The sequence below is a fragment of the Stylophora pistillata genome, chromosome 1 (assembly GCF_964205215.1).
Source record: "Stylophora pistillata chromosome 1, jaStyPist1.2, whole genome shotgun sequence".
Lineage (NCBI taxonomy): Eukaryota > Metazoa > Cnidaria > Anthozoa > Scleractinia > Pocilloporidae > Stylophora > Stylophora pistillata.
In genome coordinates, this window is record NC_142519.1 from 60,266,999 (window position 1) to 60,282,229 (window position 15,231).

The window sequence follows — 15,231 nt, forward strand, 5'->3', positions numbered from 1 at the left end:
AGCGTAGCCACGTAATTGAGCAAATCGGTAGTAAGAGCGTTTTCCAGAATCAAGCTCTATCACAGCTCCAGAGTCTTCCGTGTTAAAAAGAGAAGTTTGCCCAACATGAACCTCAGATGTGTAATAAATTTCGAAGAAGACTGGACCGAGGTGAGGTTATCGAGCACAGACTCCTGGGACTGATACCTTTCGCCAACTTTCAAGATGGCGGCTGAACGACCGGCGAAACTCGATTACAAATCGAGGCTTTTAGTCGACCAGATTGTACAACATGTAAAATCACAGGGCATTTTTGATCAGTTTAGACGTGACTGCATTGACGAATTGGAGCAGAAGGTTGGTTGAACGACCAGTATTTTATCAACTATCGTTGATTAGGAGGAGATGTAAGATGCGTAACTTATTGCATGCAGCTTTAAGCTTATGTATACCATTATATTTTTTTTTCTACCCATACACATTGTTCTTCAAGGATGTTAACTTTATTTTACTTAGGAATCCTATCGTCAGTTGAAGCAAAGAGTCGAGAGCCATGTTGCAACATTCTTATCAAAGCAGACTTGGACGGACGCTCTGCCCAAAAATCAAGTCAGAGACAGTCTGCGAAAACACATTAACCAGTAAGTAATACTGATAAGAGAATTAATGAAATTAATTCGCAGAAAATTTAAACATCAACAAAATTATCGGAGGAATTTCAAATGAGTGCCCTGGATAATATGAGGGTCCCCTATACCTCTTCTGCAAACAGTTTCACGCGTAAGTAAATGGCCTTTTCACGCATCACGAAAAATTAAAAAAACGGCTTCACGTTCACAGAAAAAAGCAAGCAATCACGTTTCACGTAAAAATGCCAAGGCTAAATAATGCTTCACATAGAAATACAAATACAATTTACCTTTCGCAAAACATACAAATACAATCATTACAAAAATGTATTTACACATTTTACCTTAAATTACTGAAATGTGCTACAGTAGATATTGTTGCACATGACCATCGTTTGGTAATTTTGTCTCTATTGTGGTCGATGTCTAGATCTTTTGTGGCTTGGGTAATTGAAAAAACTTTGTGGTAGAGCTTAGGAGGAGTATCCGGTACTGTAGTTTGGCTAGTTTAGTAAAAGCTGGATAGAGTGTGGATACTGACAGATAAGCTCACCTTTTCCGCAGAACTCTCCATTTTGATGCATCGAAATGGCGTGTGTGACACATCGTGACAGACTCGATTCTAGGCCCTGCTGGTTCACTGCCGCTGTGGTTAGTCCCCAGTCCTCCATCTGCGAGCACATCGAATAGTCGAATAGTTGAATAGGCACATTTTACATCCACTAGTTTGGTGCAGTTTACAAGCTTTAAGGTGGCTGAACACAGTTTTTGATACCTTTGTTTCTTTCACCATTTTCTCTAAAATCCTTGATCTTTCGGTCGCCAAAATTGGCAGCAAGCAAGTTAATAACACAAACTTTGTTTTTTCGATAGTTAAGCTGTCGTAGGTGTCATTGCCATGGCAACATGAATGGATATAAATAGGCAATTGAAATCAGTTTTGTTTCTTTGTAGAAAATCTAGTTAGATACAATGAATATATAAAGTTGTATCTGATTTATCATCATGGGTTTATTACGAATCAACTTAACGGCCTGCTCCCAGTTGGCTTGTTAGCTCAATTGGTAGAGCGCTGCACTAGTATTGCAGAGGTCAGTGGTTCGAATCCCGTACAGGCCTAATTTTTTTCAGGTCTGATTTTCGCTATTGCATAAATAGTGCTCTCTACTGCGAGGATCGTGTATCATATGTAGAAAATCTAGTCATTAGATTTTCTTTATAATTTGCATGCAGCGAGCATGTAACAATACTCACAAGTTAACACCATTTTGCTAACAATTTAACAGAGAGATCTTTGATTATCCCTTATTGAAGGTTCACTCGATTTTCTAGAATTTCCTTTGTTTAAAATCAATTTTTTTTATACTCCAGTTACTTGTTTCCTATAGTATTTTTGTGCCAAATTTTGTGAAATTCTAATGAGTGGTTCTCAAGAGATAGGCATATTTCCAAGAAAGCAATTTTCCATTCAATCACAATTTTTGACTTACTACGCATGCGCTGCATTTAACTGGTTTCTTTCAGTAACGACGAAAAAGCTGAGAATTGCTGGGTTCTTTGCACCGTTAACTTTTCTAACATATCTTCGTAATAAAATATTAAAGCCCTCTGTACACTGTGCCAACTATAGAGAAAAATAGCACAGATAGTGTGGGTTAATGTTGAGTAAATGAAATGACCGCTCTGCTGACAGCATGTTTGTTTTTTGCAATCCTTGTACGCGTGCTGAATTGCATCAGCAAAAGCGTGCACGAAAACTGTGTTCAGCCATCTTTATGACGCTAAAAACTCCAAAAAAGTGAAAATTTATTTCCGCAAAAGTCATTGGTTTACAAATCATGGTTAAGTAAATGCATATTTCATGGATCTCAAAAAATGGAAAACCATTTTTCCGAGGACGGAAAAGTATAGATTCACAAATCACGGAAAAAAAATAAATCCTCATTCATGCTTCACACAAAGCAAAAAAGGTCCATTCTTACATCACGAAAAAAGTATAGGGGACCCTCTAATATAGGATGGCATTGGTTTTGCCTTGTGGTTGTTCCTAAAAGCTTGTCCTACCTTCTAAACCAATCAGATGCGTATATGTACCACGAGATTTTATTTGCTCCTCCTGAGGTTTACCTTTGCTCTAGTTGGCCTTTGCCATTACTCGTTTGTATATTTAACTGATCTCAGGCGAAAAGAGTTCCTGTAGCTTATCTTACTTTAACCCTTAATGTCCAAGATCTGATTGTTAATTCTCCCCTCTAGCTGCTACACATTTCCTTCTGTGCACCTACTTAATGTAGCCGTACAGAACGTGTGTTCTCCTTCTGTGCCCCTACATCATGGAATACTCTTCGTGATTCTCTTAAATCTGCAGCTTCTCTTTCATCTTTTAAAATTAATCTGCCCTTAAAACATTCCTATTTCTGAAATTTTATTTTTAGTATTGTGAAACACTACATAGGTTTTTGTCCCATTAAACTTTATTTTTGTCAGTGTAGGTACTACTGACTGTTAGTATCATTGTTATATTTTATTTTTATTATGCTATGTAAGTGCACTGAGATTCTTAAATGTGCTCATAAAAACCTTACTATTATTATTATTATTATTGAGAATTTGGTGAGCTCACAACTTCTACTTGAAAACTTTGAGTATTCTCATTACCTGTTTGCTGTATGTATGGATATTATAGGGAGAAATTATATGTTAATCATCTCTGGGATTTAGGGTTAATGTACAGATTTGTTTTAAAGATAAGATAACTTGCTCTGATAAAATTGACCTCCAAACCAAGTTTATTCTGCCTGCATTTATGGCCCAAACCTAAAGCAGTCAGACCATAGATCGGAAATAATGAGGTTCAGTAACTTTGGTATGGACTGAGAGAACTTCCTCAGTAAGATATTAAGGAGGGGGGGAGAAGTCAATTCAAACAAACTTTTAAATTAAGAAGGTAGGACAGTGAAATAATTTATGGCCTGCTTAATTGACCAATCATAGCAAGTGCACTAAATGAGAGATATAATACATGTAATTTGTTGTAATAATTTTTTTTTAGATCGGAAGTGTTGGAGCGAGGTATAAAGCAACTGATCTCCCAAGCCCTTGATAGCAAAGCCAAAAGCTTCCAGACTCGCATTGAAGGTGTTGTTCAGAACTACATTTACACACAAAATAATCCACATAACCAAGACAAACAAAATCGCAAACACAAGACAGTGGATGAAAAAGAGGACAGCAGATCCAACTCAAGCTCTGAGACAAAACATGTTGGGATATGTGACATAAGTGACCTTATTCCAATACCAGGCCTTATAAGCACAGTTGCAAAGACAACAGAGACTGCTGATAAGAAATCAGGGGCTCAAGAGGGTTCAAAGAGTGGAACCTCAAAAAGTTTTCCAACAGGAAAGAAATCTCATTCAACACAAGGGAAGTCAAATTTGCATGCGGGAAAAGGAGAGGAGAGTAAGACTGCAAGTCCCTTGGATGAAAAGGTCACTCAGGTAGATGAGAGTAGCAAATTTAAAGATGGAAAAAGCAAAGCATCACGAGTGAAAACAGAAAGTATGAGTACAGATGAGAGTCGTCTTTCACCTAAAGTGGAAGAAAGTTTATACAAAGTCAAGGATGAGATGAATAAAACCAGCAGATTGAAACTGGCTAGTTCCAGTCCAGGAGAATGTTTGGCATCTTCGTCGTCAGTGGAAGAAAGAGGTGACAAATACATGACATCTGAGGGAAAGAACGTAAATACGAAACAAAGTTATCCTTTGTCTGGAGTTACAGAAACTGAGGCTGTCAAGGAGGATATCACGAGAGGAATAGTAGTGCAGGCAGACAAAGAAAATGAAGCAAACACACAGTTAAACTTCAAGGTCAAAGAAGAAAAGGTTGATGCATATGGAATTAATGAAGAAGGCTATATTTCTGGGAAACTGATAGAAGAACAAAGAGCCGACAATATCGTGTTGGATGAAGGAAGTAAAAGTGCTGAAAGTACCCAAAGTGACAGTTTTCAAACAGCGAAGGCAGATGACAAAGTTCCCGAATTTTGGAGCAGATTCAATGAAGCACCTGCCATGGATGTCACGGTCACGGCTGGTGAAATCAAAGAAGACGAAAGCGTGGAAAAATGCGAACCTATGATGCTATTTTCTGAAAAGATGTCCGCAGGTATTGGTTCTGAAAGTGAAGAGAGAAACCCAGCTGATTCTTTCAAAAATATAATGAACACGGTAATCATTTCTCAGTCTTCATTAAATGATGGTGAAATTGACAACGCTTCCAAAGAGTTCTCATCAGAGACAAGATCAGATGCCTCTAAGGTGGACACTTCCAGTCACGAGATGCGGAGACAGAATCTGTTAGAGGAAAGCCCGGAGCTCCTGTTCACACAGAAAGAGGGATACCATGTTCTGGACAATTCAATTCTAGCAGCATCCTCTATGGTAAGTCTGGGAGTAGACTCTGCTCAGCCATCGTCCATGGGCGAATATTCAGATGGTGCATCAGACATATCAGAAGTGTCTTCTGTTCATACAAGTGACTTGTCGTCATTTGACGACGATGATGATGAGGGGGAGGAGGCAGAGGAAACAAAGAAGATGACAGAAAAGAGAGAACTGGAAGATGAGGGTGACACAGAAAGGGAAAGCGTGTTCCAGAGTGAGCAGAATTCTGATTCAGCACCAAGGCGCCGCTCTACAAGGATCAGTTCACGGAGAAGCACAAAGGAAGGTGAAAGTGAAACATCAGAGGGTGAAACCACCAAAGAAGAACGCACAAGTTCTCATAAACGAAGGCATGGTGGCAAGAAGAGAAAACCTTCCTCTGAGAGTAAAAAAGTTCGAAGTGTATCTGATGTTGATAAACCCCGGAGAAGAGGACGACCTCGGAAAGATGAAAGACGTGTGAGTGGTCAATCTGTAAGCCAGATCAGGCATTCTAGAATGCGCTATCGTGAAGATAGCGGTGCAACAACGGACAGGGGTGAAAGTGATTCTAAAGAATCTAGAAGCACGCGATCTCAAAGACAGATCAAACGAACTCGGTGTTACTCGCCCAGTAGTGAAGGGACAAGAGAGGTGTTTTTGCCGCGTAAACGAAGCCGAGATGATGTAAATTAGCTTAGTAGCATTTGAGAAGGATTTGTCGAAACCTATACACGTCATTGTAGGATTATTCTGATACTTAGTTCTTTCTAGCCTCATAGGATTAAGAAAGTCGAAACTGTCTAAAAGGACTCCTGCTATTGGGAAGCTACACGTATAAAATGAATTGGTATAAGAAATTGCCCATTTCAGTGCAGAATCCATTGACTATAGACCACTTTCATAAATGGCTGCCGGATTAATATTCTTTTGTTTAAATTTAAATTAGCCCCACTAGCCTCGTTCTCCAGTACAAAATTCAAAAGAATACATCATCTCAAGCGAGGCCAGTAGGGCTAATTTAAATTTAAACAAAAGAATATTAATCTGGCAGCCATTTATGAAAGTGGTCTATTAGCCTGCAGAGCAGGCATTCTTGTGAATTTTGGGCGAAAATTAGGACTTTAGGCTTCTGTTTTATTTTCCAGACCATGTGTAAAATGGAGCGAGGCGAACAATTAGAAGGTGGGGGGAGGGGGAGAGGTTAGGGCTAGGGGAAGGATTCCCTTCTCTCCTCTCCCCCTTCCCCCCACCTCCTAATTTTTTGCCTTGCTCCGTTTTACGCGTGGTCTGGAAAATAAAACAGAAAACCCAAAGTCCTAATTTTCTCCCTAACTCCACAAGAACGCCTGCTCTGCAGGCTAGTTGACTATCAAAAATTTATTGTTTACATATGGAGAGATGGTTTCACTCACTGAAAGGAAAATGGTCAACGTTTATCATTTTCTTTGTGAGGTGTGAGTCGTTAGGAAGCCTGCACCTTCATACGGGCATCTTTTGGGTGCTTTGTTCAGTAAACCTTTTCTCTTGGCGATTATTTCAAGCTCCGGTGTTTTTAATTAATGTTTCTTTTGTTCCGTCATTCCATACCTCAATTCAAGCCACTAACGCCAAATTGCTTAAATTTTTGAGTTTTAATCAAAAGTGAAGAAAATTGTTGATGAGCCCGTGGGTAGGGTGAAAAGTTTCTTCCCCCCCCCCCCCTTTTTTTGTAATGAACCAAAGCAATTTGTAAAATAATGACTAAATTAAAGTCTGACCACATCTCTGGAAAAGTATGCCCATGATGCTGAGTCCTTTTGACATTGCTTTTATTTATAACCTGCTCTTGCAATGCCTCCTTGAGAGGGCATGTTATAGGGGGTCCTTAGGCATCCCTTTCTGTTGCCTGTGTAACCTGGCATACTCCTTTGCCCTAGCCCTAACTCCTTGACCAAAACGGTGATTTATGATTTCACCCCCCCTCCCCTCTTCCTTTTACAGGAAGTTTTAGGTCACAGTCCTTTTTCCGGTTATTAAATCTCATTCAGGATTGGCCAAAAAGGAATTTCTCCCACCTATATCTATGGTGCAAAAAGGCATAGAGAGGAAAGAAAAATACCAATCTTGATATTTTTATCTAACTCTAACTTCTTTGAGCTGAAATTATTAGACATGTTTGCAAAAGAGGGGGGATAATTTATAAGAAAATCTTGAGAGTGGAATGGGTCAAAGAGTTATGGCATTCAAGTGGTCAACTTTGAATGGTTATTCATTCTCAATGCACACATTTATGAGATTTATTGAAACAATGTACACTGTACAACAACAAAAACAGGATAATATTGTTCCAATACCATATTACCATGAAAAATGATACAATCATAAAATTTAACACAAAGTATAAAATTTAGATACGTGATGCATGCAGTCAGTTAACACTTTTTAGGTCAATTATTGATTCTGAGGCATTGTTGATATTCACTAAGAGCATTGACAAGACAGGATTGAGCTTCAATTTGACGGAAAGCAGCACAGTCATAGAACCAATGAAGTATACAGGGGTATGAAGTATGTTGGCCTTCATAGGACCAGGGAGTTCATTAAGCATTGGAGGTCAGAATTTTCCCCCTACCACATAAAATTATCTGGCTACATTTTAATTGCATGAGTTAATTTGTACTCAGAAGTGGAAATTATTCTCCTTTTACTTAGTGCTAATCTTCAACCACAACATTTCTAAATAAAAACACTGAGGAGGGTACCATGTAAATCAAAACCCCTCTTCTTCTCAATGCCTTAAAAATTGCAGTACTTAGTTCTTGCTGCACAAGATTCTTTCCTAGAGGCTAGAGCTAGAGGTAGTCACACTCTAAAGGACAGAGTACCCTCCCCTCCCCAAACTTTGAGGTTGGTTTTCATAATAAGTACTTTCATTTTAGACCAGAAAGTAGTTATAACATGCATCTGCAGAAGCTACTGAACAGAGCAAAAGGAACTCTTGGTTTGGGATGATGCAGCTCTTGATGGCATTTCATGATTTCCATACTGTATGATATCAGCCTTTATAACTCTCTAAGAACAATGTCAAGGAAAATAGAGAATCAGAACTCCTTTTTCAGTCTCAAACTCAACTTCAAGAACACAGAGCTCACAAGAGTGACATTTTTGGCCACATAGCCATCAACTGGAAATGTGTGGGCATCACTTTTCTGGAATGGGAGGGGGGATGGGATATACTCCCCAGAACATTTTAATAAAAAGTAGGTAGCTACGATGTCTATTCCTTTATCCTGAGAGTTTGTGGAAAGAACATTACAAGTCTGCAGTCTGCATGTGAGCAGGTGTAATAGTAATTAAAACCACTGACTGTTGTAACAATGGCTCTCCACGAGAACATCCACAGTTGAAGAGAATTTGAAGTGAATATGAAGGGGAGAAGGAGTATCGCATCTAAAAATAAACCTTAAACCCTAGAGAGAGAGGAACCTTAGAAGCCTTAAGAAACCACAGAAACCTTAAATGCCTGAGTAAAAGTAGTTTCAGAGTGCAAGCCTAAGATTGAATTTATTTGCACAAGTCTCATGCTCGATGGGTGAGACCTTGAGAGCTCTGAAATCATGCAACTTGAGACAAGCAAGAAAACATCACAATCTATCAACACTGTTCAAAAGTATTTCTTAGACTTGGTATTGTTGTATAACATAGTTTGCAGAGGATACAGATTGCTGCTCCATTTCATTCTTTGTAAGTCGTATTCCTAACACTTCTGCTGCTATTTTTTGAAAGCAGAGGCTGATCTGTTTGTAACAAATAGCAAAACAGACTCATGAAAGATGTCCTCATGTTGTAAGTTGTGAAAACAGTAGAATATCATTTACAAAAAGCATTACATTTAATCTTAATGTTTTGGAAAAAAAATGAAAAGAAAAAAATTACCTGGTCTGCTGTCTTGGCAGATACATAGTAACTAAAGACAAAAATAACAATATCTTTCTTTTACTATAAATTCAAAGAACTCAATTCTCCTGTGCCAGAAGTTAAAATGCTCAATTGTACATCAGGCATTAAAATGAAGTCACAAACTACAAATTCAATAGTAACTGGGGAGAGAGGTAAATCTAGAAAATGGAGACTGAACATCACAAGACTCCAAAGTCTTACCTGGACAACCCATGCTCTTGAGCAAATTTTCCATGTTTGTCTGATCTGACAACTCTTAAATGCTCCAGGTCAACTAAAGGGATGGTAAAAAAAGTGTTGAAAGAAAATGTTACTGATATGTCACTTAATCTATTGACCCCTTAGACAGACTAGCATCTAAATTCTCTCTACAATATCACCCCTGAATTGCACATTCAATGTCACCAGAATAAATTTGGCATCTTTCTTATTCTATTTACAAACATTAATTTATCTTCGCAACACTGATGAAAAAACACAGCCCTTTTGATCGGAAATAACTGTATGAAACCCTGACGTATCACTTACCTTTATTAGCTACAAGTGCTATATGAGGTAATCTAGAGCCATCTTTTTCACAAAGCTTCTTCACTGTATCATACCAGTCCTCAAGGTTATCAAAACTGTCCTGGTTTGTTACATCATACACCAGTAGTACAGCCTGCAGAGGAATGGCATATGTGGTCTCCATGGCAATTTAGGGAATATCAACAAAGTTGAAATGGTAAATTGGCCACCGTAACGATTACAAAAGCTGACGTTTCGAGCATTAGCCCTTCGTCGGAGCGAAGGGAGGAGCTCCGACGAAGGGCTAACGCTTGAAACGTCAGCCTTTGTAATCATTATGGTGGCCAATTTACCATTTCAACTTTTTTGATATATCCAAATTATTTTGTTACCCCCACCAACGCAGCCCCAAACAGTTTCTTTCGAAACTATCAGCCTTTATTAATTTAGGGAATAGACTGCTCTTTGTATTAAATTATTAGTATAGTAATCCAAGTAGGATGTTGGGAGAACTCAAGAAAAGTTTGTAAATGAGCAGTCAGAGGCTAGTGACTTGCACATTTTTTTAGTGTTCTTCCTACATCCTGAGTGGGTTATTACTCTGCTGAACCAATAGAAAATATGGTAAATTGATTTTATAAAATATTTATAAATGTTTCAACCTTTATGGGTTTACCTGTGCAATCAACAATGGGTTATTGACCAATCAGGGGGCTCATAGTATCTAAGTTATTTTGCAACATGAAATTGATTCTCTTTACTGATTATATACCAACAATTTAGTCCTTATCATTATGATGATAATAATCATCATTAACCCATTAATGGCCGCAGCTTTTGTGGAAAACTGTGTTTTGAAGCTAGTTGAGCAGATTTCAGGTCACTGTTGTGGTTTTAAAAGCTCAAACTTACCAAACCCCTTGACAGCTCGTGCACTCGACGGCCTTTCGATCCAAATGCAAAATGGCGGCCTGAAAATCTCGGGCACGCGCAGAGAGCAAAATTTCGACATAGTTTTTGGGTTGAAAAGTCATGCCCCACTTACGACTTCTACTTTTCTCTCTTTCTCCTGCCCTTTTTTCCCCCTCTCCTTGCCTGAAGTTTCTCCTCACTTGCTGGAAATTGAGTAGGCTTCAATTTGGTGTAGAGATTTTTCAGAAACTACTCATTATTTTCAAAGCACATGCTCGGAAAGGTAGGTGGGTAGTGAAACACGATTTTCGTGCAGATTTTCAGGTCAAAGTGACACGGTTTTTTGGCTATTTCTCCTATCTCCTTCACTCAATTGCGCTCATTCTGGTATCATCTGTAAGATATTTTCAACCTGTTCAAGTAGGTGCTCAAATTCGTGCTCCAGGGTTAAAAGTGATGACGTCACAAGGCATAGAAAGGGTGTGGGTCCCCATGGGCGCATACGGGCGCACTGGACGTCAATGGGTTAATAGTGGTAGAATTATTTGGTTCTTTTATGGATTATATTACATAGATTTTGAGATTGGCATCTGTTAGAAGCTACATTTAAGCCTACCTTGATCACAGTTCTCTCACCCAAAAAATCTTAGTTACCAAATGAAAACATATAATGAAGAATAACAGTATCTAAAAAAAGACTGGCTTAAATTATTGTATCAACACATAAGCCGTCACGAGAGATGTCTGTTTTTTGCTTTTACTGATTATTGTCACATAATGCCATTTGGGAGAAATGAACTTTAAGCCCTGTGCAAATGCACTGGATTTGTCCACCGTACACGCTCTCAACATGCTGAGCTCAACAAGTTGAGTGCATTTGAACCCCCTGTTGAGCAGTGTTGATTCTTATTGAATCAAATTTGAAACTGGTCAAACTTTTCACTCCACACGGCTCAACATTTCCTTTGTTTCGCGGTCATCCATGCGTGGCTCAACAAAGTTGAGTGCATTTGTACAGCAACGCTCAACATGTTGAGCCCACGCATGGGCAGTGACCAACGTATCCATTGGGAGTTTAAACATACCGAACATTTTACAAGATGGTGTCGCAGCAGTTAGAAGTTATACAGGAAAGTTCAAATGCAAAAAATTCTAAAAGAGGAAATACAAGAAAATGGATGGAGGAAGAAACAGAAAAGCTGATTGATTGTTGGAAAAAAAATACATGGTTATGGGACGTAAGCACGAAAGAATACCATTTAAAAAACAAGAGAGAAAGCACTCAGTGATATGAGTGATGAACTAGACATTGAGGTAGCAGATATTAAGACAAAGATGTTTGGCCTTCGATCTCAGCTTGGCCGAGAACTTAACAAATAATTATCCCATGAGCCTTTGTGAAATCTTCGGAATGCTCAACATGTTGAGTCGTTGTTGAGATCATTTGAACACCCCGCTCAACAACACCTCAACAAACACTCAACATGTTGAGAGCTTATACAGTGGACAAATCCAGTGCATTTACACGGGGCCTTAGAGGATAATGACATCAAGAAAGGGTTACATTTCAAGACTGCTTGTTTGCCAAGCCTGTCCTATAATTTATACTTACATGAGCGCCATAAATATATTTGTCTAACATTTTTCCACCGAGAGTTTGCCCACCAATATCCCATACTTGTAACGTGACGTGAACGTTCCCTGAAAAAAGCATAATTATGCAATAAATCGTTAAAGTTATGTAATTGCGCCGAAGAAATAGCACCTGGTTCGACTGATTTCAAGTTTCGGAATTACGAACCTGGTAAGACAACTCTTCCCAGAAAGAAATCCAGTCCTAGGGTCTGTTTGTAAGCTTTGTCAAAGTTCTCCTGGGAATATCTTACGCATATTGATGTCTACAAAGGAAAGAGTATAACAGTTAGCTTATTTATGAGGAAGTTTTTCAGCGCACATGTAAATCATATTCTCGATGATGAGTCGAATTTGAGATCTTCGATCGGACTGAAAAGGGCTTCTTGAACTTATTTGATACACTCACCTTGCCCGATGCACCATCACCTAAAAGAACAAACTTCAGCTGATGGTCCGTTGTCGTTTCCTCATCAGAATCGGTCATGTTTTCAGTTGTTTAAAAGGAGATTGAACCGAACTTCCCACAAATGTTTGTAGCCATTTTGCTTCTGAGCTTTGTTTGTAGTGACGTCACGGTAACAAAAGCAAATGTACTAAAGTTGCGTGGGCTCAGCTGAGTTGAGTTGGACAAAATGGCCTCAAGAGGGAACAAGAGGTTGGTGAGTTGGTAGTTTTAAATTTATATTTTTGGACGTTTGTATTCACTATTGTATTGTGTAATTGAAATTAAAATTGAATTTATTTTGTATTTATGAATTCACGGAACCATTGACAAGTGAAAAATAGATCACGGCAAGTTTTTCCGACAGTCTCGTGCTTCATTATCCACACTATTCTTGGATTTCAAGAAAACAAAATGGGAAATAAATTATTAGATTACACTTGGGGCTACGACTTTTTTTTTTTTAGAATAGTAAGGGGTTAAACAGAAATCTCTCATAAATCAACTGAGGTGTAGCAGCTTTGTTCAATGGAGTCGACAAAAGTTACCTTTTCGGAGTTCATATTCCAGCTTTTTAGCACGACAGCCGCTCTTAAACCTTTGACCCCCACGATCTCATTAATAATTCTCCTTCCTGTCTGACATACAATTCTTGTGATGCTACTGTAGAGAATTTGATATTGGATCTACTAATAATCCCTCCATGTTTTTCTTTATTCTCATAACTTGTGTGCCTGATATTGTAAGGAGAAATTCTGTCTCCATCACTCATTGGAAGTTAATGGTCGAAATTTTCTCTTACATATTTTGAACAACCTTTTATTGAGAATCTGGAGAAAATTTGCTTAATGAACTATTTTATTAGTGTGAGATTTACAGTAAGGTTTGTGTTTATGCACTAAACTTCTTTATTTTGCAGACACATTTGAAAATGTATAATTTATTCCAAACATGACACTTGGAATACTGCGAACAGGAAAGCCTTTCCTATTCTGCCGTACAATCTGTCAAATTGCCTCTGGGAATCACATGGCAACAATTACCCGTTTTTCCCACTTTGAGGACAAGTGTAAGAAGATCGGTGCTGTTGTCACCAGAACAGGAACAGAATCAAGTAGAAGTCCAGTTGTTGCCATTCTTGGCTGGAACAGTGCCCAAGACAAGCATCTGGCAAAATACAGTGAAATATTTGAACAAAAAGGCTTTGACACCATCAGGATTCCAGCAAACCCATACAACACTTTCCTGCGATTAAACAGAGTTAAAGAGACCAGTCTAGCACTTTTGGAAATACTAGAGGAAATGAATGCAAATCAAAACAGAGCATTTATACTCTATGCCTTCAGTATGGGAGGCTTTAATGTTAATCACTTCATAAGACAAGCAATATCTATCCCAGGGCAGAGGCACTTTAAATCTATTAATATCATTGGTTGCATATTTGATAGCTGCCCCCATTTTCCTGGCTGGCAAAGTCTGAAAGGTATACAGTCAACAATTTTAGATACCATACCAAACCCTCTGATTAAGGCTGTTGTTTGGGTGGGCTTAGGATTGGTATGTCCACCAGTTTATTTGTTCTCTTCAGAATTAAAACTGCTTATACCAGACTCCATGTCCAACCCCTTTGGTAGTCCTGAGTTGTTCCTTTTCTGCAGCACTGATCCTTTAGTTCCTGACAAAGATGTTTGGGTTTTCATTGAGACACACAAGAAGAAAGGTGTTGAGGTTTTTACAAAGTGCTGGGAAGTATCAGGTCATGTGCAACATTACAGGAATTATCCCGCAGAATACTTGAACCAGGTTAATAACTTTACAGACTATTGTATGAAACAGTACTTCACTTCAGGAACTTCTAAGTTATGATAAACCTCACAATAGGCTTTTGGGTCTGTTCACTCCAAATTTGATATTAATTAAACTATGTATTCACATCACCTGCAAGTTGAAAGTCAGTTATTGTAATAAAGTTCATGACATATCTTTGAAACTTAACTTGGCAGTGCACTGAACAGTTTTAAAGAGATGCTGACCTTAGCAGTTTTAAGTAACTTGCAACATTTTAAGGTGGAACTATCTTGGTTGCCATGGCAAGTAGAAAAAAAATCCTTGACGACTCATTTTGCTAAATAAGTGGCTGATTCAGTGATCTGTATTCAGCTCCCATGAAGAGAGAAGTAACATTTTTACTTAGTTTAAGTTAAATGCAGGCAAACATTTTACAAACATTTTGCATTTTTTGTGGCAAGCTGATGTTTTATTTTTGTTAGAATTTACAAAACAGTTTTTCTTTTCAGTTTAACCCCTTGTTATCAAAATCACCCCACACTACCACACAGGAGATGCTTTGATACTCCCCACCCTCCCACCCTTGGGAAAAGAGGAACTATTGTAGAGGATACATGGAGGTGTTTAGCTACATAAATATTTTACAGTTATCAATAATCTATGATTAAAATTTAGTTCAAAGTTATCGATTATTAAATATTAATATGACAACTAAAAACCAATACCAAATATTGATTTCACCAAATAAAAAAAGGAAAAGAAAATGAAAGTGTTGAAAGGACAACTTAATCAAAACCATATTGTTAGATTTTATGTTCTTCAGGGCTTTGTCATTTAGAAATATTTTACTGGTGTTAGAATAGATTTGTTATATTTGCTACATTGTATTTGAAACTTAAAAATAAAAGCTGCTACATTTTATCTCGGTATCCATACATTCCAATTGTCTTTCTTAACTAATTTTTTTTTG

General features: G+C 38.1%; 3 protein-coding genes across 4 annotated transcripts; 2 read left to right on the top strand and 1 right to left on the bottom strand.

Annotated features, from left to right (window-relative positions):
• Window positions 1-197: 197 nt before the first annotated feature.
• On the top strand, window positions 198-6,813 carry LOC111342117 (uncharacterized). The gene is made up of 3 exons (XM_022949164.2): window positions 198-336; window positions 496-620; window positions 3,661-6,813. Exons 1-3 carry the CDS (start codon window positions 205-207, stop codon window positions 5,729-5,731), a joined length of 2,328 nt encoding a protein of 775 aa, XP_022804899.2. The 5' UTR covers window positions 198-204; the 3' UTR covers window positions 5,732-6,813.
• Window positions 6,814-7,263: 450 nt separating this feature from the next.
• LOC111342125 (ras-related protein Rab-28) lies at window positions 7,264-12,579 on the bottom strand. Its single transcript, XM_022949173.2, has 8 exons — window positions 12,438-12,579; window positions 12,198-12,294; window positions 12,009-12,097; window positions 9,506-9,638; window positions 9,179-9,251; window positions 8,954-8,984; window positions 8,737-8,814; window positions 7,264-8,089 (listed from the first exon to the last, which is right to left on the bottom strand). Exons 1-8 carry the CDS (start codon window positions 12,513-12,515, stop codon window positions 7,991-7,993), a joined length of 678 nt encoding a protein of 225 aa, XP_022804908.1. The 5' UTR covers window positions 12,516-12,579; the 3' UTR covers window positions 7,264-7,990.
• Window positions 12,560-15,182, top strand: LOC111342124 (transmembrane protein 53). Of its 2 annotated transcripts, XM_088727008.1 has the most exons (3): window positions 12,560-12,690; window positions 13,393-14,276; window positions 14,771-15,182. In XM_088727008.1, exons 2-3 carry the CDS (start codon window positions 13,425-13,427, stop codon window positions 14,822-14,824), a joined length of 906 nt encoding a protein of 301 aa, XP_088583134.1. In that variant the 5' UTR covers window positions 12,560-12,690; window positions 13,393-13,424; the 3' UTR covers window positions 14,825-15,182. The 2 variants fall into 2 exon arrangements, with proteins under 2 accessions (XP_088583134.1, XP_022804906.2); XM_022949171.2 differs by having other exon boundaries at window positions 13,393-15,182.
• Window positions 15,183-15,231: the final 49 nt, after the last annotated feature.